The sequence below is a fragment of the Perca fluviatilis genome, chromosome 13 (assembly GCF_010015445.1).
Source record: "Perca fluviatilis chromosome 13, GENO_Pfluv_1.0, whole genome shotgun sequence".
Taxonomy (NCBI): Eukaryota; Metazoa; Chordata; class Actinopteri; order Perciformes; family Percidae; genus Perca; species Perca fluviatilis.
This window is the reverse complement of record NC_053124.1, coordinates 21,071,275-21,096,073: the sequence shown is the minus strand read 5'-3', so window position 1 is coordinate 21,096,073 and position 24,799 is coordinate 21,071,275. Positions and strand designations below refer to the sequence as shown.

The window sequence follows — 24,799 nt, the reverse complement described above, 5'->3', positions numbered from 1 at the left end:
TTTAATGCCAGCACCTCATGGGTATTCTAAAAATGACAAATTAAAGTGGATTTAAAACTTTGCCTCCTTTTTTTTTTTTTTTTTTTTTTAAAAAACTCCTACTCACCAAACCCCATGACAAACACAAAGCTGTCAAGACCAAATCTAGTTCAGATATCACAGCCCCAAAGCCCTAAACTGTGCTGCGAGGCTCACTTGAGAGCAAAAAGAAAAAAGGTGTTGTTAGTTTCTATTTTTAACAGAATGAAAAATGAGATGTTAAAATGATTAATTAGGTTTGGTTGGGTTGAAAAGTAAGAGATTCAACCCGAGTACCTAGTTTAGGAGGTACTGTATGACTCAAGAGGATGATTTATAAAAAAATAAAAAAAATAAGTTATTGCAGACAATCCTGTTCATTAAAAAGAACTCTATGACTAAGACCTGATTGTTTTAGCTGCTTTCCAGACTGAGGAAGTGGATCTACAATAAACAAGTAGGATTTACTGAATATAGAGATGACAGAAACACTTTTTTTTTATCAACATGTTTATTAAATGGCCTGGCAACTACAACAGTAAACTAAGCAGCAGATGAAGATGAATGGCAGCTTCCGAAAGTAAAAGTGAACGCTTAACAAAGAATTACACCTTAATGTCAAATTATACCCTTGGAATTAATAATTGGAATTGACTTTGACCATTTTATCGTTTGAAATCAGCAGTATGTTATAGGTGGGTATAACCCATGTTAGGAACAGCAGTGAGGGTTATTTTCACTTGTAAAAGCTGAGATTACCCTTAGGTTCATAATTGATTAACTGTGGGCTTGTGTTGCCAAATACAGGAAAAGAACACTAAAGCGATGACAACATCCAAGTAACATGTGAGCAGCTCCAGCATTATGAAAACACTTGAACCTTAAAAGTTACCTACAATGGAAAATAAACACATTTTGAACATGTCTAAACAAATGTTGAAATAAAACACATCTTCAAAACATCACAACTTGATTTCACAGCCAAAATAAGACCATCCAAAGTTAAACAGACTCATAATCCAGTTGAGAGGGTTGGTAACCAAATGGTCAGAAAACAAGATGGTTCACTGTAGATTCTTTTAGTTTCTAGGGTTGGGCATCGTTTCGGATTTTAACAATTCTGATTCTTCCTTTCGATTCCGGTTCTTATGGATTCTCGATTCCGATTCTTTGAGGGGTGGAGTTGAAACGGGTCACATGCCTACTTTCACAAATAAGAGGAACGCTTTATTATCATTCAAAGGTGGTTTGCAGTTTTACAGCTTTTTCACTGTAAAATAAAGCCACACTACAGCACTGCTTACTGTGCTCCAAGGCTGCAACACAACAAGCGCCTGGCCGCTACGGAAACTAAAACTTGCGCATATTAAATTGGGAAGTGATGATCGGATTAGAAATCAAATCCTCAAAACGATTCCAATAAAGAAACGATTCTCCTGGAATCGTAATTTTTGAAATGATTCCAAGTAGGAATCGGTTCTTGATGCCCAATCCTATTAATTTCTTTCAACAAAAAAAAAATAATAATAATTGCAATTTGAGTAACTGTCAGTAATATATTTGAAAAAGAAACATATTTGGTACAACAAATTACTGAATGCAATTAAGTGTTCTACCCAACTACATCTCAAGTATCAAGCAATGGCAGCATTAATGTGAGCTTAATAAGAAATTGTACATAACATGAAATTTATATTTGAGTTGACGGATTTTTAAAGTGTTTTCCAGATCATTTCCCCAGAAAAAGGTGGCGACAAGTAACTTTTATCCCCACCCAAGTTTCAAGACCGAGCTCTGACGCAACAACATTCAGGAATGTCTTTCTGCTTTCAATAATCATCAATCAGCTTAAGAAAGTTACAGAGGGGTTTACAAACCAATTGTTTTAATCCTACAATAGTTCTTCTCAAATGGGCTTTACATATTCAATCTAGCAAAATGAATCACGTAGTTTGGTCACTTGCAATGAAGCATTCACGACACCAAAGCAACAAAACCTGTGTTGCATAAAAACGTCATACAGTGAATAATACAATGATTAATGGGGCAGGACTTTATTATTTTTTTTGAATTCTGAAAGTGCAATTCATCATGTATCCAATAACTGAATATATGATTTAAGATGAGGCTGATAAGCTAGGTGAAAAAAATGGAAGTCATTTCTGAACTAAAGCTGAGAGCATGGGTGAAAATTTGTTCATATTCCTGTACAATATTTACGTTTTAAAACCATCACATTTTTTTTGTGGTTTTAATCTTATATATATATATATATATATATATATATATATATATATTCATTCAGTGTTTTATTCCCTCTGAACTGATTTTTTTTGTTGACACCTAGCATTCAGTCTTCGTAATTATGTAATTGCACTTAGAAATAAAAAATATATACACACCAAAATCCATTTATAAATGAGCATTAAAGTGCCCAGTTAAATTGTTTGAAATCAGATTAGCAAACGTTTTGTTTCTGGGATATATGATATCCCAAAAATGGCAAATGAGGATTTGTTTGTCTCTCAATACAAACACTTAGGTTTTTAAAATTCTCCTATTAATTAAACAGCTGATAGCTGGCATCCTGCAAATGATCGTGTTGATGCTTAAATTCCAGAGAGAAAAGCATCAAAGGTTCTTGGTTTTCTTCTGAGAATTGACGTTAAGCGCTGTCTGTCACAGGCTGCAGGGAGAACAGGGGAGAGCAATTAAAGGAATTATTACATTTAGTGTCTCGGACATGCAACATAAACATACAATTTTATCATTTATTTTTTGCATGGTCCTTAAGTATCTATACTTAACATTACTGCTGAATAAGGCAAGTGTTTCACCTTATCTGGTGTTAGCTGGCCTCCTGCTGGAGCCTTTTCCTGGGCCTCTGCTTTTGACTCGCTCTGTGAGGAGGGAGCAGTTACCTTGGGTCCAGTCACATCGTTGAGCTTGGCCTCCACGTTAGACTTGTTGCAGTCTACTTTAGAATCACCTTCTGCCTCTGTGTCCTTCGGCCGCTTGGGTGATGCCTAGCAAAAGGTTTAAGGAAGGGTCAGAGAGACAGAAAGCTCAACTATGAAGTGACTAGAAAGCTCTATACTTGGACTGTGTACGACTGACCGACTCAAAGCTCACCTCTGTGGACTCCTCTGCTTTTCGTTTAGTTCCTGCCCTCTCGTTCTTCTCGTCGATGACCAGGGCCCCTTCATCCTCATCACTGCTGCCCTCGGCATCGACTTTCTTTGAACTGCCTGTATCCCCTGCTCCTTCTGACGCGTTTTCCTTCTTCGCTGACTACAGGCAAAGATTGAAAAAATAGTGTAAGAAAAGGGAAGCAAAGTCTGGAGGTGGACACAAAGAGCACACACCAAAGTCTAATATATGTCTTGAATTAGTAAACAGTGCCGTTCTCTCACATTCTAAAATGCTGGTTAATGTAATGACTAACTTGTGCAGAAACTGATTTCACCAGGTTCATACAGACATGAGTTTTGTAGAAAAGTGTTGCACTGACTACAAGTTATATCACACTCTCAACGTATGATCGGTTGTGTTGCTTGGTAGAAAAAGCATCTCATTATTTTTCATACATATTTTTCTTGCCTTTGTTTGCATCTCAACAATCAAGTAAAGAGAGGTTGTACTAAAAACTCTTGACAAGTGTTCTGTTGCCGCCATTTTTGGCTTTCATCTATTACAGTTTGTTTACTTTACAACATGTGACATTACACAGGGCACAAACATAATGTTGATTACTGACAGTACAATAAAACACACTTGGCCTCTATCTTAGAAATACACATACCTCGTAGCCTTCATGCGTGACGGTGGGATTGTTCTCAATCTCCCAGAGTCCCTCAGCGAAGCCTTTCCTCTTGTTTGCTTTTCCAAACTTCTCCTTATTTTCATCGTACAGGCACAAATCTTTGGCCCCGAGGAACGCCCTGTGGTGGTCAAACATAACTCAATGAGTAGGGCTGTACCGAATGTCTTTTTTTAACACTCAAAGCCTCTTTTGAGGTTTTCAAATGAAGCTTCGAATGTCTGTCTTTATGACATCATCACTCTAAAAAAATAAATCCTCGAACAAAATCCTCAATTTGAATAAAGTGACTCATCTGATTAGATAGTCTTTTTTTTATTGAATCAACTTTCTTTAATGACAAAATTAGTCAATTATTACTTGATCAACAGAAATGAATCAATGACTATTTTGACAACTGACTGTTCATCAAGTAGATAAATATTAATTATTGTAATTATCTATGTTGGAGAGAGCTTGCACTGGACTTTGAAAGGTTTTGTGTTCAGAGGTCAAAAATTGTCAAAGAGTCACCCAACACAATATAATGGATTATCTGCAGACAAGCACATTCAAGTGAACTCTGAAGATGTAAAATGTTATGGAAATCAGGCCAGTTTGAGATAACTCATCTTGGACAAAAGAGTGGATCAAGGAAGATTTTGACGACAACAGTGTTCAGGGAAGGTCACAGGGTCATAGAAATAGCTACAGAGATGTTTTGTTCTGAACCTTTATATGTACTGCATAGGTGCATTCCATTGTTAATGTAATGCACCTAAATGGACACATACAGATAAGAAACTAGTTTTCAGCAGTATTTTCCAAATGGCAGAAACAAGTTTATGAGGGATGTTTGTTTTCATTTTATTCAATTCCTAATGTTTCTGTCATCATTTCGGGTCCACTCTGATTAAGAAAACATGAACACACATTACTTACGTCTCGTGGGTCCCAAAAAAGAACACCTGGTACTTGTTTGAGGGGGACTTCACAGCTCCTTCAGGTAACTCGTCAATCTGTGAATTATAAACACAGTTTCTTGAGAGAGGATGCTGAGAAATCAAAAAAATCAAGATTAAAATACTAAAGTGACAAACACAGGACCACTGGATCAACAAACTGATGACGGTCACTAATATTCTGAAGAATGTTATGACTTTAAAAACTCAAATTTGGAAAACAAGACAGTCCAAATAATAAAAAAAAAAAATATATATATATATATATATATATATATATATATATATATATATATATATATATATAAAATATAAAATAATTTTAAAATTGATTGCTCAACTCAAATAGGTTTTACCAGGTACTGTTAACATCCCTTCTAATTCAACTCCTAAAAAGCCAATTGAGAACAGGGGTCACTTTACATTTTGCACCCATTCTCATGTTTAACATCCTTGCAGTACACTGTTTGGCTCCACCACTCTGACAATATTTATTGGTATTTTACAAAAGAGCATAGCGACTGGGGCACAGGAAGGCATGGCGTCCGTTTGCAAACTGCCAGACAAGCCTTTTGGCATTCCCAGATAGGGCTACTGTGTCAGGATAGGTGGGGCAGGACCTGTAGCCTGCTGACAAGGGACATGGCTGATAAGACTGAGAAAAAGGAGGGAAGAAGCAGATCAATACTTACACTAACTTAGCTAACTAGTTTAGGTGATAGTACAGATTAATTTATTTAGTGACACTCAATAAACCAAAAGAGTGTTTTTTGTATGGGTTGCTCCATCATTAAAATGTAGGAAAGATTGCTACATCAAAACAGAAACTTCAATCCTTTCAGTTGCTCAGGCCAGTTGTGGTTGGGGGTTACAAGTTATTTTGTTTCCACATTTATCCGTTATAGCTGTGGCTCTATTGCTGCATAAAGTGCCACATAACACATTTTTTCATCCACATTTTGTCTTATTAAGTACACACATATAAAGCTCTGAGTGATGCTGCGTTTGAGAGGGAAATGTAACCCAGTTAAAAGTTCGTTTTCGCCCTTGCTGAATGATTAGGAAACGCTAAGTGCTATGTTGGGCTGCTGTGTGTTTATGGACCTGGTAGACATTACGTTATGGTCTTACCACTGTTTTTATTAGACAAAATTGTACCGTAATGGAAGTCATTCCAACATTACAAGCAGAAACACTTAGCTAGCTACTTGTCGCAACAAGGGTGGGCATGTTTACAAAGTATCAAAGCATATGGCTACACAAGCAGCCATGTGTAGTCTGTAAAATGCAACAGTTATTAAGGAAAACTTATTTATCGTGTAACTTAACGTTAGCTAAGTTACAACGTGGATTCCTGTTTGTGTCCTCAAATAGCCCAACTTTGCGTTAAGATATCCTTCGCTAGCTAGCTAACTATACTGGACAGACGTTAACGTTGTGTATGACATGACCGTTAACTTGTAACTGACTCTCCCCGTTACCCAATTGCTCTTTTTAAGGGTAAGCTAAGTTAACATTAGCCTAACAGGCCCCCTGGGAGACGACAGCGGTACATGAAAAGAAGCGTTGGTGGCAGAGAGGAGCTAGCAACAACATTCATATTTAGTTAACCGAGTAGGGTAATTTGGTGTCTGTCTACACGATGACTCACCCGAAAGAAATTTGCAACTGTCTACAGTTGGCTGGCTGTGTGTGGATGCTGGGCAACGACCGAGCTAACAGCTAGGCTAACTCATGGTAGCTAACTGTTAACGTTAGGCCTTGCAGGTAAACAAGTGATATCAACATGCAGCCAAAAGGACTAAAATGAATAACAAACCTTAAGCTGGAAACAAGAAATTAATGTCGAGTGCTTACCCTCGCAGGCCAGTGAGGATACCCCTTCATTTTAGCAAATACAAGATCTCCAGGTTTGTATTCTTTTTGCCTGTTGGACCTCGGCATGTTTCTTGCAGAAATGGCTTGCTATATCAGATATATGAATTAAAACACAATAGCTAGTAGTTTTAATGTAGTGCAATGTCCGGATTGGTCAACACCTGCTGCAAACAAGCCAAGCGTCGGTTTGTCATCCAAATACCAGGCGCGGAAAACTGGAGCGAAGACGCGGCGGGCGACTTTTTTTTCCGCGGATTCTGTGGACTAACGTTAACCACGGTCGGTGATAACGACACCGTTCTGGTTTATGTTTGAATAACGTTACAAATTCTAAACACGATAACTATTTGATTTTAACGTTATCCCACAACCCACTGGCTCATCGTCACTCGGACTGTTTGGGTTTGAAATTGAAACCCGCTTCCCACTTTGCAGACGCGCCCCCAGCACCTGATGAAGCACAGTTAGCGCCCCTATCGACCAAAACCTCATACTGAAGGTATATTTCTCATTTAAAAAATAACCGCACTCATTTTGGGCAAACCAGCATTAAAAACGGTATTCGCTTGGAAATGCACAGGACAATGTTTCTGGGTAACAATAGCATATGTTTATTCTTTTAAGGGATGTACCTTCAGTCAACCAAAATAAATGGTCCAGGCTCAATTCCATGTCCTGATTAACCTGCAAGGAAGCCAAAGGCAAACCGAGCCAAACATGTCCCATAAAACAGCCGCTTTTGTCCTCTTATTGTGTGGTAATTTAATTAAACATTTATGAATATGCGACATAATAACAAATGTGTGACACAAAGACTCTCTTCAAGATAGGGCCTCACTGTCAACTAAAAGGGGCCCTTTGTTTTATTAATAGTGTGCTTTAGTGGTGCATAGTTTCAAACAAGTTTTCAATAAAATTAGGACAAGCCTTTAGCTAAGCCTGTCTCCCATTTACTCCAATATACAGTTTACAACATTATCAGGAAAGCCTGTCATAATGCTAATTATCATTATCTGTCACAAAACAGCTTAAATCCCAATTTTCCTCAATTTCAAATCTGCCAAGACTATGTGGAAACCCACCCATAAGTGATTGTTGGACACCTCAATCCAAAACCATGGGCATAAATATACTGCTTTACCAGCCTCCACTCCTCTGATTTTGGGACAAGATTTTGGGGGGTTGTCAGCCACAGAGGTTGGGCGATAAAGCCTGGCTCGCAGTCTCTGGTCCAATTCCTTCCAAAGGTGTTTGATGGGTGGAGATCAATTTCTTCAGTCCACACCAAACACAATTTTTTTACAGACCTTGATTTGTGTACAGGGTATGTTAAAACAGGAAAGGGCCTTCATCAACCTATTCCCACAAAGTTGTCAAAATATAACTAACAGGCTAGCCATGGCAGTTTTAATGCTCTAGGGGGCCCCAAGGCATGAATTGTGGGCCCCTGTTTGGTTTCACAATTTCCCCCAACACAGTGAACCTGGAGCTTTTGCAACCCCTTGATGGTCTGGGGCCCACTTTGCCCAGTTGGTATCTTGTCACTGTGTTGTTCCTCTTGATTTGTTTTTCTAAATTTTTTTCTAAATATTGTAATCAAGCTTTACACCTTAATATTTTTGAATTGCTATTTCAGTTGTAGAAGATGGTGGATCACCAACAGGGCTGTAGCCAGAATTTTAAAAAGATATTGATGTCAGGAGTTCCCTCCTCTGCAGCGTGTGCAGGATGGTCTGGCAAAGCGAGACTATGAGTTCCCCTAACACACCCTTGACTCTTAAAATGTTTGACCAGAACTACGTTTTTAAATTACTTGGATTTTTCGTGTTTTATTTATTCAGTCATTCAATAATCCTTTCTGTGAATTTTATTTTCTAATCTGAAGGTCTAGATTGTGTTTCAAAGCCTTCTTCAAACTAGCAAGAATAAAATGGGGCACATGTCTTTATTAATATATGATTTTGTTGGCCTAAAAGTTTAGTCAAATTTAAACACATTAAGTCTAAAAAATACTGGAATCGGCTTATAATACACTCAGCATGTGTACGTTTTAATTTTAAACTGTAAACTCGATGCTGTTTGCTAAAACCCACAATTTTTTTTTCAGATACTGTAACGTTAAATTGATGTTTATACCTACAGCAGAGTGATAGAGAAATGGCTCTGACCTACAGTATACCTTACAGTCACTGGTTATACACACTTGGTCCGTTAGGGGCGTTAATGCTCTGAAGTTGTTTACCAACTTGTAACAAACAGAAGAAGAAGAAATAGGTTGCGCAGAAAGCTGCGCAGTTGCCGTTTCTTTAATCATGAACGGTCGAGGCGAATGTTTTGATGGAGTCTAGGGACTAAAAAAACCCAGTTTTGTGCTGTTTAATCACACCTGCTGCACCATCCGATGTCGTATTATGTGCAATAACAGATCTGAGACGAATTTAGTTTGACGAGGCAAGAAAGTGCCAGTTAGCTAATATCGTGCTGCGGCGGCCTAGCTAACGTTAGCTAGCGCTGTGAAGTTGGGACAATCCTTTCATGCAATGAGCTTACCGTGAGGCACTCTTTTAACCTGCTGTGTTGTTCTTATTACTACATCCCCACTCGTAATTATTTCATTATATTTGTGGCTAATATTATCAAAGATTATCGTACCTTTAATTGAAGTAAGATTGTCGGAAAGTGTGAGTACGGCTTCTTGAGACCAAATCCAGGGAAAGTGGTTATCCATGTCCACGAGTTCTTGCAGATTAATCATTTTTAATATCATCAGCAAACATGTCTTTAGTCGCCTATGGCAGCAGTGATGATAGTGACTCAGAAGAAACCTCAACTTCTGCCGCGCCGCAGAGCAAAGTCAGCACAGGAGGGCTCTTCTCACTCCTGCCTGCTCCTAAAAAGCCAGTATCGGCAGGAGGAAATGGTGGGCCAAGAAAGGAGACAAAAGCGAACTGTTCCGCAGGGGACAACACGTCAAACGATGACCTAGATCCTCGGCCATCTAAAGGAGTCTTATTTTCTAGTCTGCCTAAGCCGAGGAAGCGAACAGAGCCTGTCAAGATCACTGTACCACAGATCCAGAGACGGGATGTGAGTACTGAGTTGTATAAAAACGTTTGCTTTTATATATTGTAGCTCCTCTGGTATGTCATTTGGTTGTAATTCATAATCGGTCTATTTCTTGCCCACAGTCAGACTCTGATGATGATGATGATGAACCAGCAAAGAAGAAACTACATCCTCAGGTAAGAGGATCTTTCACTGTCTGCGGTTATATTCACAGTCACCTCAATTGTTGTTCTTACCCCAATTAGTTTTATTGAAGATGGTTTAAGGAACACTTAAACCCGTTTTTAAAATAATTTCAATTGAAACAGAGCTTGCTCAGCTTGGAGACCCAACATATGACATTTCCATTCATATCTCTTTCCTCTTCCAGGGTTCAGGCCTTTCCTCCCTTCTACCACAACCCAAAAACCTGAACAGGAAGGAGATTGATAGACCCCTGATTCCTTATACACTCACCAAGCGCCAAGAACCCAAAGGGCCCAAGCCTGGAACGCCAGCTCAGGGTCTGCTCGGTTCTAGTGCGTCTCCCTCTGCAATCAAAGCTGCAGCAAAATCAGCCGCCCTGCAGCTGGCTCGACAAATAGCCACTGACGACCAGGATAACGAGGAGGAAATCACCCCACAGAACTACTTTTCTCTGGGTGAGAGCTCCCAGCCTCTCCCTGCAGTCATCCCAATCTTAGACCCTGAGCCATCAGCCCCCGCAGAACCTCTTGCACCTGCACCTGCAGATGCAGATGAGCCGGGTCAGTCAGATGCCCCTCTCGACTTTGGAGGGAGCCATGAGGGAGCTGGTGCATGGGGAGGTCAGTATCCTCAGTTTGAACAGCCCATGGCAGGCCCAGAAGCTCTCCCTCAGGTAATCATGACTCATAAAGTGTCTTATACTGCATATATACATGTCCGATTATGGTGACTCAACTTGAGTAATTCCATTAACTGGAGTATTTAAGAATACGTTAACAAAAGGCCAATCCAGTTCTACAGTCCTCTTGTTAATGCTGGATACTATGCTATGCTATTTTATTCAGTTCATCAGATCTGAGTGCAGTCATGGAAGCCTTTTACTTTATGAATGGTTGAGGCATGCATTCACTTGCACGTTATCCAGCCACATGCTACAGATACTGTTTACAGTATACACACTCACAAATACAAGAAGAGCACCTTAACATCCATAAATAATACCAACAAATATACATGGAGGCTACAGAGCCAACTTCTTGTCTTTATAGCCTCAGGTCTGTCGAGTGTTTACAGTGAAATCCTTGTTTTGCCATACAGAAACATTAACCATGGACAGTATCCATTAGTCTGCACAGAAGGGCTGTCAGCATCCCAACACATTACCGGTTAAGGGAAAGCCAGAGGCCTCCCGACACAAATCACAAAATGAGACCAGTCCTATATAAACATTATAGAGAAATAAACCAATGGAACATTACTTTGTGACATCCCAACATTTTCTCTTTTGACAGGGATATTATAATGAGACATACTACCAAGATCCTGACGCCGGATCGGCAGAGACTGAAGAGCCTGGCAACTCTGCCATGTTTGATGATGAAGCGGTAAGACGTTTGCTGCTGCTTCTTCTATCTGTATTGTTTTGCTATATAACTCCAAGCTTAATAAATAGGGCTAATTATTGATAATTTAAGCAGCTGCAGGTTAAAAAACGTTCTTTAACTGATATGAGCATTTTCTTCCTGTGCTTCAGTTCATGCGGCTGCAAGGGAAACGGAACAGGGGCAAAGAGGAAGTGAAGTTTCTGGAAATCAAAGGGGACGACCAGCTAAGTGGCAACCAGCAGTGGATGACCAAGAGCATGACCGAAGAGAAGCAGGCCCGTCAGTCCTTCAGCAAGGTGACCTGACTAGATCTCAAGTCTTAGCCAATTTTGCTAAGAAACGACACTACAACACATTGTACTTTATGTATCATCCACTTTTCTTCTCATTTCTGCAGAAAAAAGGAGAACAGCCTACAGGACAACAGCGACGCAAGCATCAGATAACCTATCTCATTCACCAGGTGAGTGCTGCTAAAGCCCATATTATACTTATCATATTTATGCAATGTAAATTCTGTCATCTGATCATGTTTGCCACGGTCCGTGGGGACGTCTGTGTAGCCCTTGAAAGGCTACATTATAGTTCTTTTGACACGCACTCAAACAGAATATATTGTAGCTAAGGCAAGAGCTTCTAGTAGACCGACCTGGCAAAATTCTAGTTTGTTTTGAAAGTGATACAGAGCATGATGTGAGTCGGGGTTTCTGTACCAACCAACACATTCAGCTCCAAGTTGTTGACTGCCATGCTTGTTTTTACAAAGAAAACATCAAGCATTGTGTTGCTGCAAGATGATGAGCCTACACGAGGCATTCAAACAAGCTAAAAATAGTAGCCAAATTTCTGTTAACTTTGCCTGTAGCTTTTTGTTTAACATTGAGAGTAATTGGCTATACAATCATGTCGGGTGTTTCATTTTTACACAACCTGGATGGTATTCAAAGTTGTGCACAGAGTGGGGATTTATTTATATTGTTAAGCTGGTTGGTATGTATAGCTCACATTTGTCTGTGTACTCACTCAGGCTTTTGACTTCTCTAAAAGCAGGTTTCCTCCCAGATATCTCTGGTAGTCTCAACCCCATAATTAGAATTGCATACTGTATGCACATCCCACACTGTCGACAAGCATTTGATAGTTGTAGCACTTGAAATTTAATGAAAACAGATTTGGCCAGTGGACTGAATCTTTTTCTCTCTACTATCTTACACAATTTTCTTCTTTTCACAGGCAAAGGAACGTGAGCTGGAGCTGAAGAACAGTTGGGCAGACAACAAACTAACCCGCCGGCAGACACAGGCCAAATATGGTTTCTAAATGTCATACTGTGGACTATTGGTGGCATGTGGAAACCCTGCATCAGAAAGTAGAGTAGAGCTTTCCAGATTTCCCTACACATTGAGGGAAACTTGTTCGAAAAGAAACTATACACACCGTAATACAGATTTTCTCTCCTGCCCTCCCTCCTGTATTTGTTATATAATATAATTCAGTAGTTTTTTTGGTCAACTGTTTCATAAAGGTGTAACTTCTGTATGGAAAATCCAGCCACAGTCGATTCCTTTTACAGTAAATATAGGCTCTATACATGCAAATAAACCTGTGGCAGAGATGATGTAATGTGACCCTTGAGTGGCCATTATAAATGCTTTCCTTTGAACGTGTATGCATATTCATACAGCAAACATTGATGTATGAATCCTTTTTTTGTTTTTAATACGGATGACTACAACAGGTTTGGTTCTCTGGCAATTACACAAATGTTAGTAAAATGTTGATGCAGAGAAATGAACTGGAGACAGTTAAACCTGTGAGGCATTACATATTTATACGTTGAATCAACAACTTTGTAATATAAAATAAAGGTGATATTGGAATACATATGCTGCAGTTGCTCGTAATGACTCATTAAATTAAGGATGTAAAAGTTGTCCATGTTGCTTGTATTTCATCCCTATTTTTTTTTTTATTTACTTCATGGTCTTGCATTGAAAACTTCAAAGTTGTGAAAGAGCATACCTGCAACTACATCTTTTCTAAGGAGGTTTTGCATAAATGAATTGCCAGAGAACCACACATGCATTTCACTTTCAGCTGGTTCTTTAGCTACCATCGGGCCAGAGAACCATCTGATCTTAAAACTTTTTTTTTTTTTACCTGGCTGCATCCAGCATGCATCTTACAGATTCAGTAGTTTCTCCTAAATACCAATTACTTTTTAGTACTGTGAAATGGGCAGCGAGGCAGCACATTTAGCCTCTTGAAGAAGACCAAAATGGCAATCACATTAATTTCAAACTGATTCCAATCTCTCCAGCTTTGGAGAATATTGCAGATTTCTGCTTTCTCTCTCTGATTTGAATATCATCCTTGCATCAATCTTTCCCATTCTGCAATTAAGCCTTTTAAATGGCTTTTCACTGAAGCACTGACATTTATTCAGGCTCTTAATTTTTTCCTCCTTTAAAAAAAGCAATCAGAAGTCCACCCTCCAATATGTTTTTAGTTTTTCAAGCAGAAAATAGAATACAAATGTAAACTCGTGAGCCAGGTTGCTGAATGCACTATATGTCATAACACATGGATTTTTTAGAGAGCTTCATATGTTAACTGTCTCGGTGTGGCGGTGGCTCTGTAGTCTTCCACCATTCCTGTATCAACACATGCACAAGCTGATCTGCCTTAAAACTGACTCAAACGTTAATCAGGCACTCACAGCACTTCCTGGTTAATTACATATCCATTTAATTATCTTAACATTGACCTCAGCTGATTTCGTGGTACGATTAACAAAGCATACAAAAGTATTAGGCACTGACATTTCAAATTCAGTGACTAACATGTTTGATGGCATTGCTGGGAAAAACTTTTTTGTTTATACTATATTTTGTTATGTGTGTTGTGCAGTTAAAATTAATGAATAAATATTTGTCTTTCCTGGCTCCATACTTCTGAACATAACTGGGTAGTTTTTGGTTATGTCCGCTATCTTTAGGATATACATACGGTAAGATTACAAAAGATCAGTTTATCCAACTATAATTTAGAGTTCACATGTATTTGTAAATTTGTAATTGTAAATAATTTAATAATGACACAGACAACTGTTTTTATGCAAGTATAATGTGTATTATAGGCAAACCATAGGTTTTATGCACATCTTCATTTGGAGTCATCTTTTTTCGGGCTGTCACTTGGTGGTGCTGTTGTGTCTTGACTCATCCGTGTACTTGCTGCAGTTTCATCTTGATCAGCAGAGACTCCTAAGGCTACTGTAGCATCCACTGTAGCATCAGAAACGGCCTTCACAGCAGCTTCCCCCTCAGCAGCAGCAGAAACCTCCTCCTCAGCAGCTTCCCCCTCAGCGGCAGGTTCTGAGACGTCTGTGGTCGCCTGTGGCTGCTGCATTTGTGTTTTCAACTGTCGCTGATAACTTGCAGACGGGTCTTCGTATGGCACCAGTGAAATGGGGATGCGAACTGTGTCCATTCCATTAACCTGAAAGATAAAAATATTAAAAGTAAGTAGTCTGCTCTTTGCTAGAGTAAGAGCCTTAACCTGCTTCTTTTTAATGAGGTTTTGAATGGTTTCCGGGTGTGGGAGGGTGACATGACGTGCTCTTGGTGGAGAAATAGTAACAAAACGTTAAGAATCAAGGTAATTCTCTACAGAAAATGTTAGCCATTTCTTGAATGTGGCTACTGCATTTTGCAAGAATTTCAACATGCGTTTTTCTTGCAACATGCAGTACCCATATGTAAACAAACTTAACTTTTTAAACACTAGTTGTTTTTTTTTACACTTTTTTTAAACACTGGTTGGTTCTACCAACCACTAAAAAGACATATATAGCGTGGAGCTACACTTGCTGCAAATGTTTGATAAGAAAATGATGCACGTGATGCACTGAACAAAAAAAAAAAATTCTTACCGTAACTTCACACCAGTAGTCACCGGAGTCCTTGACTGACTCAAATGGGAGACTCAGTGCATGAGGTGGCACAACAACTCCCAGCTAAGGAAACGTTTTATTAAAGTAAATAAACAATGAATTCAAAAAAAAAAAAAAAAAAAAAAAAACCCCCCCCCCTTTTATATAAAAAAAAATAAAAAAAATCCCCCCCCCCCCCCCCCCCCCCCCCGAGAAAGAAAAGAAAAAAAAACGATATAAATTTTATATAAATCACCAATTGATTCAATCTGGGGTTTGATTTCTTGGCTGGCTTGGCATCCCTCAAAATGACAGAATTAACGACTATTAACGCCTGTCAGCAAACATCTGTTTGTTCCGCGTGGACACATTACAATCGTCTGCAGTCTGAGGGTTATGTGATCTGTTGAGAGCATTGTAGATACTCACTGGGTACTGTCTGAGTCAGGATGAGCTCCATCTTCTCCTTGGGAGCATGTTTGATGTCTTCAACCAACTTGTAGATTCTGTGTCTTCGAGGGTGAAGCCTTGGCGGATTGCCTACTTTAGATAAGGGCACCTGCCACCAGCGCTCCACCACAACTGTATTCTGTGAAAACATCCAGCACACACTTTATTTCTGCTGTCATGTCTTGTAGCCTTAAGTTTATGTTAGTTGTGTGGGTTTGTTATCTTTGGTTTTTATGGCTCTCCAGCAGAACAGTAGTGAGAAAAAGGTAATAATAATAATAATAATAATAATAATACATAAGTTTTATATAGCGCTTTACATGGAACTCAAAGACGCTTTACAAACAAAAGAAAGAAACAAACAAACAAACAAACAAACAAGATAAGTAAATTATGTATATAAGTGAGTTTTGAGCAGTTTTTTTTAAAGGTGTTCAGTGAGTCCGAGTTTCTGATGTGGATGGGGAGTGAGTTCCAGAGGGTGGGGGCAGCTATTGCAAAGGCTCGGTCCCCCAAAGTTCGGTGGGTTGATTTGGTGATGGGTTTGAGGAGGTTTAAGTCTGCTGAGCGAAGGCATCTGGAGGGGCGATGGTGCTGTAAGAGGTCTGTGAGGTGTGGAGGGGCCAGATTATTGAGAGCTTTGTAGGTGATGAGAAGAACTTTGTAATGGATGCGCTGTTGTACAGGGAGCCAGTGAAGCTGTTGAAGGACAGGGGTGATGTGTTGTCTTGAACCGGTGTGGGTGAGGAGGCGAGCAGCAGAGTTTTGAACGTATTGCAGTTTTTGTAAGACAGATGAAGGGAGACCATATAGGAGGCTGTTGCAGTAGTCAAGTCTTGATGTAATGAATGCATGGATGAGAGTTTCAGCAGCAGATGTCGAGAGGGTGGGGCAAAGACGAGCAATGTTACGTAGGTGGAAAAAGGCAGTTTTGGTGATATGACGGATATGGGGCTTAAAAGTGAGTGTGGGGTCAAAAATGATACCAAGATTTCGGATCTGGAGTGAGGTGTTGACTGTATGTCCAGCGATGGAGAGAGCGAAATCTTGGGAGGAGGCGAGTAGTGATTTTAGACCAATGATGATGATTTCAGATTTGTTGTAGTTGAGTTTAAGGAAGTTGGCAGTCATCCAGGTTTTTATTGCAGAGAGGCATTTTGTGATGGTTGATACTGTGGCAGGAGTGATGGATCTAGTGCTGAGGTATAGTTGTGTGTCGTCTGCGTAACTGTGGAATTTGAGTCCGTGATTTTGAATGATAAGTCCAAGAGGAAGCATATACAGGATAAACAGAAGAGGACCTAGCACTGAACCTTGAGGGACTCCGTGATTGACCGGTATGGTATGGGACGTACAGTTGTTGATGGATATGAATTGAGTTCTGTTGGTGAGGTAGGAGGTGAACCAGGAGAGCGCTGAACCAGAGAGGCCCAGGTAATAAAAAGGTGGGCCAGTATGTTCTTGTGGACCCAGTTCTTTAGATTTCGCCAGTGACAACGAGTTTACATGTTATATAAGAATATTGCAACGACAGCTATTTTTATTTAAAGCTCATATCGATTGACATTGACAATGTGTTGATAAGGTAAATTTTGAGATATAATGCAGGGTGCTTGTGTCACTTTTAGGCTAATTAAATATCTTTGGGTTTTGGACTGATGGTCTGACCAAATTTAGGATTTAAAGACAAGGCTCTGGGAAGATATGATGAATCCTTTTCACTACTTTATGACATTTTATAGTCTTAAATATATAATCAACAGATTAATTAATCACGGTCCTGAGTTAAAGCAGTTTCAAACACTGGCAGATTATTTTTTACTTTGATTAAAAAAAGTGCAGAGACACTTACCTGAGTAGGACTCCGAGAGAAACTCCTGACAGCCGGCTGACTGAGCAGATCCTGAAGGACACGGCGGCCTGAGCTCCACATGTTCATTAAGACCGTAATTCACCACTTTCAATTATTCATATGAGATCAATCACAAAACGTTCAAAGCAGTCTGGGCTTAGGCACACCCAACGTTAAATTATTCCTCAATCACCGGTCAAATAACCGCAGCATGTATAATAGCTACAAGCTAACTGGCGTTGTTTGTGTGACGTAAAAGGACCCCACCGGCTGAATTAGTAGTCGCGGAAAAAGCCTGAATTAAAAGCAAGTAATCACATTGGAAAATGTCAAAATCTGTTTTGTAAACATTAAACTAAGGTGACTAAATCAGAATCTTCAGGCTATTCACTAGTTTTCTTTTTTGTTTGTACTGACTATGTTTAAGGTTAATTTATAACCATAGTTCACAACATAACAAAAACAATGAGCCAACAGGCTTATCTTTGGTTCTGGTCTTTTTTTCTCTCTTTTTTTTTATGCTGCAGCAATTAGCTACTCTTTCTGGATTGCAGAGAAAAATTAGCCAGCAATTCATCATTGCATACAGTAGCCTATATAAAATAGGGTGTATAGGCCTATATATGTAATTAATCCAAGCAAAATTAAATGCTGTCAAATGCACCATATACCATATGCACCATACAAAGTTTTCCAAGTTTCAAGAGCAACACACTTTTGTCTTTGAACCGACAAGACAACCAAACAATCCTTGAGTGCTTAAAAGTACCAGGGATTCATTAAAAACATCAGTTATGTGGAACATAGAACGTTTTTTTCACACAATTAAATCATGCAAACAACATATCAAACTTTTATTTACAAGCCATACAGCACAATATATTGTTACAATAATACCATCTTTAGTGGTGCAATCAAGAAAAGTTATTCCACTGCAGAAAGTAACATTTAAAACACACACACACACACACACACACACACACACACACACACACAGCATAGTAGAATATAAAAGCACACTACCAATAACAATTTATTATCTATCTCAATACTGAATCAACATAAGCTTCCACTAGATTATCTAATAACTTCTATTGTATCGGCTCAAATGTTGACTGTTGGTGTCAACCTATTTTATACAGTCAATGGATGTGACAGTACTGTTTTTAGATTTGACTACACACCCTGTAGAGAATATTTAATGTTAGACCAGCCTCAGCTCAGCACCTTGTGTGCTGTCACAGAAAATCAACATATCGAAATGTTGCAAAAATGTTACTCAAGTAAAGTAAGGCACCTCGCCAAGCGTTAACAGAAAGATAGCAGAAAAATCTTGTTTTAAGAGCTGCTGTTTAAAATACTTTTACTTGTATATGCCCTAAACTGTTATACCTACTGTATAACTATAAACTATAAAAACTACAAAAAAACCACAAATAAACCTCAGCAGCAGGACCACTACTGTCATAATCTGGGAAAAGTTTCACACATCAATTGTAAATTCCTAATCACACATCACCAGCAGTGGGTTGAGAATCACTTATAGTACCATAGTAACTAAAGCGGCTGGGTATCAATCTGCGTCCTGCAATTATAGTGTTACAGCAGGTCAGCAGAGCAAAGCAGCATCCGCAGAAGAAGATGAAAGTCGTAGTGACCCACACTAGGGTGGTGACAGTGAAGGCAAACTGGTAGGTTGTCCTGTGGCAGTATCGAGATGTTCCATTTGTATAGTCGGGAGGATAGACAGGATAAACCCAGATAGTGCCTACAGGGGAATATTTTAATTTAATTTAGAGTTAAGACTACAAACTAAACAGAATGTAAAGGCCCTCAAAACATATTTTCTTCACTTTTTACTATGAGTGATCTGGTCCAACATGAACACAAACTGTTTGATTTTCTGTCTGTGCTGTTTTCACTGGTTTAAAGTATGTTTGAGGAAAAAAAGGATCAGGATTTAACATTTGAATCTGATTTTGATAACAGTTGGTAGGTTGTTTGGTCATTGTCAATCATGATTAATTCTAATAAAACCACACCTACACAGTACTGACAGAGCAGACTACTTGAGATTTTGAGTTTTAAACTCTTTTTTTGTCTAACTGTAAAGCCCCTGTAAACATGCCTTCAAATTTAATGTTGTAAATAAATACTTAAGAGGGGCTTTAAACTAAGCATTGTTTGTAATTGTAGTGGAGTAGAAGTATAAAGTTGTATCACATGAAATACTTATGTACAGCACTTGAGTATATTTAGTTACTTTACACTACTGTCGGATTCCATGCAGGCATGTAGAGTCCAGAGAGATTTATCTTGGCAGAAACACAACATCTTTGTGACATTTTCTCCCACCTGCAATGAACCAGCAGAAACTGAAGAGGTGCAGGACGACCGTGCAGACCGAGCACATGATAGAAACCATGCCGTCCCCGGGGTTGGCCCTGGTGTAGGTCAGAGACAGAGAGACGAGGCTGGTCGTTCCCAGCACTATGAGGTAAATGGGGATGTTGGGCTGTACTGGACAACTGTGCAGATGTATAGCCCCTATGAAGCAGGTGTCCAGAACCAGAAAAAATGTCAATATTAACAAAGGATCATGAAAAAGTCTGCAAAACATACTGCTTGCTGTCAAAAATCAGAAAAATGTTGCTGTGATCAAATGGTAGTAAACCTACCCAAACCAATGGCTGCAATCATAACCATCCACCAAATAATATTCACCACAACTATGAGAAAGGAAGAGAGAGAGGGTCAAGGATTGGTATAACAGTAAAACATAAAATAAGGCAGAAGGCAGGCATAAGTGGGACAAAGAAAAGACTTCTAACCAAGTGATGAAATCAGCACGGCACTCTGAGGCCTGACTTCAGACTGTGGAGACGGGTTCATATCTGCAGTAAAGAAGTCAAGTTGTCACAATACACAAACATCAAAGAAGAGGAGTGCAGCAGCAGTGTTATACCGTACCTGTCCAGCTTTGAATGGAGACACTTTAAAGCCTTTTTTCTTCTTCCAGTATTAACTTAATGAGTGTAGTTAGCATGAGTCGGTGTTAGTCACTTCTTAACGTCCTTTTCGGTTTTGGCAGGATGTTAAGACATATTGTTTCAAGCCAAAGCATTTCAACAACTGTTGTGCAACACTCTCTGTTTAACTAGGAGGAAATAATGATAAAGGTCTGTTATCTGAAACTATCTGCATGCAAAGTGTGGTTTGAGCTACAAACCAGTCACAAGGTGTCCTATTTCTTTTGCAAACCATACTTTTCTGAAATTTTACATATTGAAATTCATTGGTCAATAAATTGCATAGATTGGATGGTGCAGCACGAAGGTCAATTAATGCACAGATAAGACAATGTGATGCACTTGCAGTTACACAGACAGGAAACGCTGTATTATCACCTCTCATCAGTGTGATAGTAAATACACAGGGTGCACTTCCATCACACATTTTATCATTTAATTTTTTCTGTAGTTTTCTGAGCAGTTGGTTAAACATTAATATAGGCCTATGTTAATCTTATTTGAATAATATATAGTATTCAAATGATTCTTAAAAAGTGCATTTCAATTTGAAATAGAAAACACGAAATAGGGCTTGCTTTTTACAATGGTGGGTTTGGAACAGACAAGTAAAAGCCAAAAGAATTATTGATAAAATCTTCAGAAATAAACCTCATTTAAGCGTTTTAAACAGGTAAACCGTGATGGCCAGTTTCCCATTTGTTTTCAATCTAGTTTCTAGATTCTTGCCAAAAACAGACTTCTACATTTATGGAGGAAATATTTATTCATAATTCAAATTGAAAGTCCAAAGAGAAATTGAAAGTCCAAAGAGAAAACAAAGCAAGATCAAATTAAAAATATTATTTTTTTTTTTTAAATTTTCCATTTGGCTTTGGCTTTTGAATTTAATATTTGGCTTTTGAATTTCAATTTAACATTGGCTTTTAACTTTCATTTAATATTTGGCTTTTGAATTTCAATTTAATATTGCCTTTTAATTTTCATTTAATATTTGGCCTTTTGAATTTCAATTTAACATTGGCTTTTAATTTTCATTTAATATTTGGCTTTTGAATTTCAATTTAACATTGGCTTTTCATTTTCATTTATACTTGGGTATTTCAATTTAACATTGCCTTTTCGTTTGGACTTGACATATGTATTAATGAGGGGGGGATGGTCAAGAGGCGGGTGGGAGGGTCTGAAACGAAGGGTAGCAGAGGCACCTTACGAAGCAGAAGCGTACTGCTGGGGAAGCTTCTGTTTGAGCTTCAGCTTGGTGGCCTCTTATTTCACATGATAGAAATGATGATGTAGGCTAAACACAACGACATTTTATGCAACAACAGTGAAGTTTTATGTAGTTACTATTGGGCGTGGAGATTAGACCACTTTATTTTCTCTTTTGATGTTTTATTTAATTAAGCAACAGTAGAAACATGGGTGTGGGTAGCTCTGCGGCGTGTGTTTGTGTGTGGTCAGATTTGAGGACGACACACACAATCTCAACGGATAGTCATCGTCCGAACTTCGACCTCTCCTTTTCTTTCTCTCACTTTTTCTCGCGGGTGGTGCGCGGTGTGGTGCGTGTCCGCGCTATTCTCCAACTTGTAGGCTACTCACAGCAATCACTCGTGATGGGCGACCTTTAGTACAGCCCGTGTACTTTTCAGACTTCAGCTGTCAGCGGTGTCTGTAAGCATCACTGGCCGGCCAGCAGGGAGCGATCCCGGCCGCCACGCAACTGGCTGTCCCGTCAGACTGAAGCTTCTGACAACATCGGATAAAATGTGCAGTTGGCCATCAACGTTTGTAAAACTGCCCATATTCAAACTCTACACAGTTAATATATCGCATATAAAAGTCTCAGAAGTGAATTTAGTGGTGAAAAAGCAGATGGAAATTATAAAAAGCAATCGATTCTATAATCTAGATCGGGAGTTTGCAGTAGTAGCAGCAGCAAACAACTGGAAACTTTTTACAATTTTCATCTGCTTTTTTACCACTAAATTCACTTCTGAGACTTTTTTTTATGCGATAAATTAACTGTGTAGTGAATATGGTGCGATTTAAAACGTTGATGGCCAACTGCACATTCTCCGATGTTGTCGGAAGCTTCAGTCTGACGAGACAGTTGGGGGTGGCGCGGATTGCCCCCCCGCCGGCCAGTGATGCTTACGAACACCACTGAAGCTGGAAGTCTGAAAAAAGACACGGGCTGAACAAAGGCCGTCCATCACGAAGTGATAGTTGTGAGTAGGCTACATGTTGGAGAAAACAGCGCGAAACGCCTCCACCGGAAAAAGTGAAAGACCGCGAACGATAACTATTAATGTTAAAAGTAATGCGTCCTCGGAATCTGACCATACACAAACAATGCCGCAGAAGCTACCACACCCATGTTGTTACTGTTGCTTAATTAAATAAAACATCAAAAGAGAAAAGTTGTCTGAGTCCGTGTTTTAAACAGGCACACCTGGGGCGAAGTTGGGAACCAGAATCAGCTTTAAATACAGTCCTAATCTAGTCCTCACTAACACGGGCCCAATTATAGTAACTACATGAAAACTTCACTGTTGTTGCATGAAATGTCGTTTGTGTTTAGCCTACATCATCATTTCTATCATGTGAAATAAGAGGCCATCAAGCCTGAAGCTGCAGACAGATGCTCCCCAGCAGTAAGCTCCCCCTGCTGTTCATAAGGTGCCTCTGCACCCCTTTCGTTTCAGACCCTCCCACCAGCCTTTGGGCCACGCCTCCTCATTTACATTGACATGTGTCAAGTCCAAACGAAAAGGCAATGTTAAATGGAAATTGAAATGCCAAATATTAAATGAAAATGAAAAGCCAATGTTAAATTGAAATTCAAAAGCCAAATATTAAATGAAAATTAAAAGCCAATGTTAAATTGAAATTCAAAAGCCAAATATTAAATGAAAATTAAAAGGCAATGTTAAATTGAAATTCAAAAGCCAAATATTAAATGAAAATTAAAAGCCAATGTTAAATTGAAATTCAAAAGCCAAATATTAAATGAAAATTAAAAGGCAATGTTAAATTGAAATTCAAAAGCCAAATATTAAATGAAAATTAAAAGCCAATGTTAAATTGAAATTCAAAAGCCAAATATTAAATTCAAAAGCCAAAGCCAAATGGAAAATTAAAAAAAATTTAATAATATTTTTAATTTGATCTTGCTTTGTTTTCTCTTTGGACTTTCAATTTCTCTTTGGACTTTCAATTTGAATTATGAATAAATATTTCCTCCATACTACATTACCCAGAATGCAACATGTTCACAGAGAGTTCAGTCAGAGATTTGGGTGTTATGCTAGGAGCAGCTAATGTAACATTGATCAGAGATGAAGACCGGCCTTACTTCTTTTTTTACATTCTTAAAATCTTTCATTTTCAAGTTTTCTTCAGCCTCAAGTGACATCACTTAAGGCAATTTACATACTCACTGTAGGCGTTTCGAGGAGGTACGCTCTGAAATATCAGTAGCCTAATTGTGCTGTGTATTGAAAAATCCATGGTGCTGTCCATGGTGCTGAAGTAGCAGAAAGATTTTAAATTGCACCTTTTTTTTTGTCCCGCCCTTTTGTCAGTTTAAATCTTGGCTCTATAATATTCTCTAACTATATAGGTAGGGGGAGGGGTTTCAAAAAAAAAAATACAGGATCAAAATTATCGTTCAAGGGGTGGTTTATTAGTCATGGGTTAGTCTATATCCTTGACGTTCCACTTCCGGGATTGCTCCGTTGCCTTATTTAGGCCGGAAATCCGTTACCTAGTTTCTGTCTCCCCATGAGGAATTCTAAGTAATGACAACAACACTGTCGGCGCATCCACATGATACAGCCTTCTGTGATCGTGCATGCGCCCCCCACTCCTCCTCCAAGTTGCTAGTATGCAAGGACATGGAGGATTAAAGGACATGATGGACTCTTCAGAAGAGGTAATTATCTTCACTTGAGCTTCTGTGCGGGAAAGTCACCGGATGACACAATCTTCTGAACAGAGAAATACAGAGAGAGTTGTGTGGAGCTGATATTGATTTATGAGAACTATGGTTAACCTTTTCTCAGATCTCTGCAAGGTAAATCCAGACTGTCCAATCTGAGTTTTCTGTTGCATAAAACAACTTTTAAATACACATGTTCCACCAAAACAAGTTTCTTCCGAGCCTATTTAGCAGCGGCACCGCAGCTTTGACCAATACAATTGTGATTGGTTTAAAGAAATGCCAATAAACCTG

General features: G+C 39.0%; 4 protein-coding genes across 4 annotated transcripts; 1 reads left to right on the top strand and 3 right to left on the bottom strand.

Annotated features, from left to right (window-relative positions):
* Window positions 1–1,886: 1,886 nt before the first annotated feature.
* On the bottom strand, window positions 1,887–7,091 carry LOC120571248 (hepatoma-derived growth factor-like). Its single transcript, XM_039820096.1, has 6 exons — window positions 6,637–7,091; window positions 4,760–4,836; window positions 3,821–3,959; window positions 3,151–3,309; window positions 2,856–3,044; window positions 1,887–2,704 (listed from the first exon to the last, which is right to left on the bottom strand). Exons 1-6 carry the CDS (start codon window positions 6,721–6,723, stop codon window positions 2,684–2,686), a joined length of 672 nt encoding a protein of 223 aa, XP_039676030.1. The 5' UTR covers window positions 6,724–7,091; the 3' UTR covers window positions 1,887–2,683.
* A 2,341-nt stretch (window positions 7,092–9,432) lies between these two features.
* On the top strand, window positions 9,433–14,245 carry prcc (proline rich mitotic checkpoint control factor). The gene is made up of 7 exons (XM_039820093.1): window positions 9,433–9,744; window positions 9,846–9,899; window positions 10,094–10,582; window positions 11,202–11,294; window positions 11,444–11,590; window positions 11,692–11,757; window positions 12,528–14,245. Exons 1-7 carry the CDS (start codon window positions 9,433–9,435, stop codon window positions 12,612–12,614), a joined length of 1,248 nt encoding a protein of 415 aa, XP_039676027.1. The 3' UTR covers window positions 12,615–14,245.
* A 159-nt stretch (window positions 14,246–14,404) lies between these two features.
* mrpl9 (mitochondrial ribosomal protein L9) lies at window positions 14,405–17,794 on the bottom strand. Its single transcript, XM_039820923.1, has 4 exons — window positions 17,531–17,794; window positions 15,626–15,817; window positions 15,229–15,312; window positions 14,405–14,795 (listed from the first exon to the last, which is right to left on the bottom strand). Exons 1-4 carry the CDS (start codon window positions 17,615–17,617, stop codon window positions 14,460–14,462), a joined length of 699 nt encoding a protein of 232 aa, XP_039676857.1. The 5' UTR covers window positions 17,618–17,794; the 3' UTR covers window positions 14,405–14,459.
* Window positions 17,795–18,397: 603 nt separating this feature from the next.
* On the bottom strand, window positions 18,398–20,647 carry LOC120571640 (transmembrane protein 272-like). Its single transcript, XM_039820698.1, has 5 exons — window positions 20,501–20,647; window positions 20,362–20,424; window positions 20,209–20,259; window positions 19,886–20,077; window positions 18,398–19,298 (listed from the first exon to the last, which is right to left on the bottom strand). The coding sequence occupies exons 2-5, from the start codon at window positions 20,420–20,422 to the stop codon at window positions 19,039–19,041; spliced, it is 564 nt and encodes a 187-aa protein (XP_039676632.1). The 5' UTR covers window positions 20,423–20,424; window positions 20,501–20,647; the 3' UTR covers window positions 18,398–19,038.
* Window positions 20,648–24,799: the final 4,152 nt, after the last annotated feature.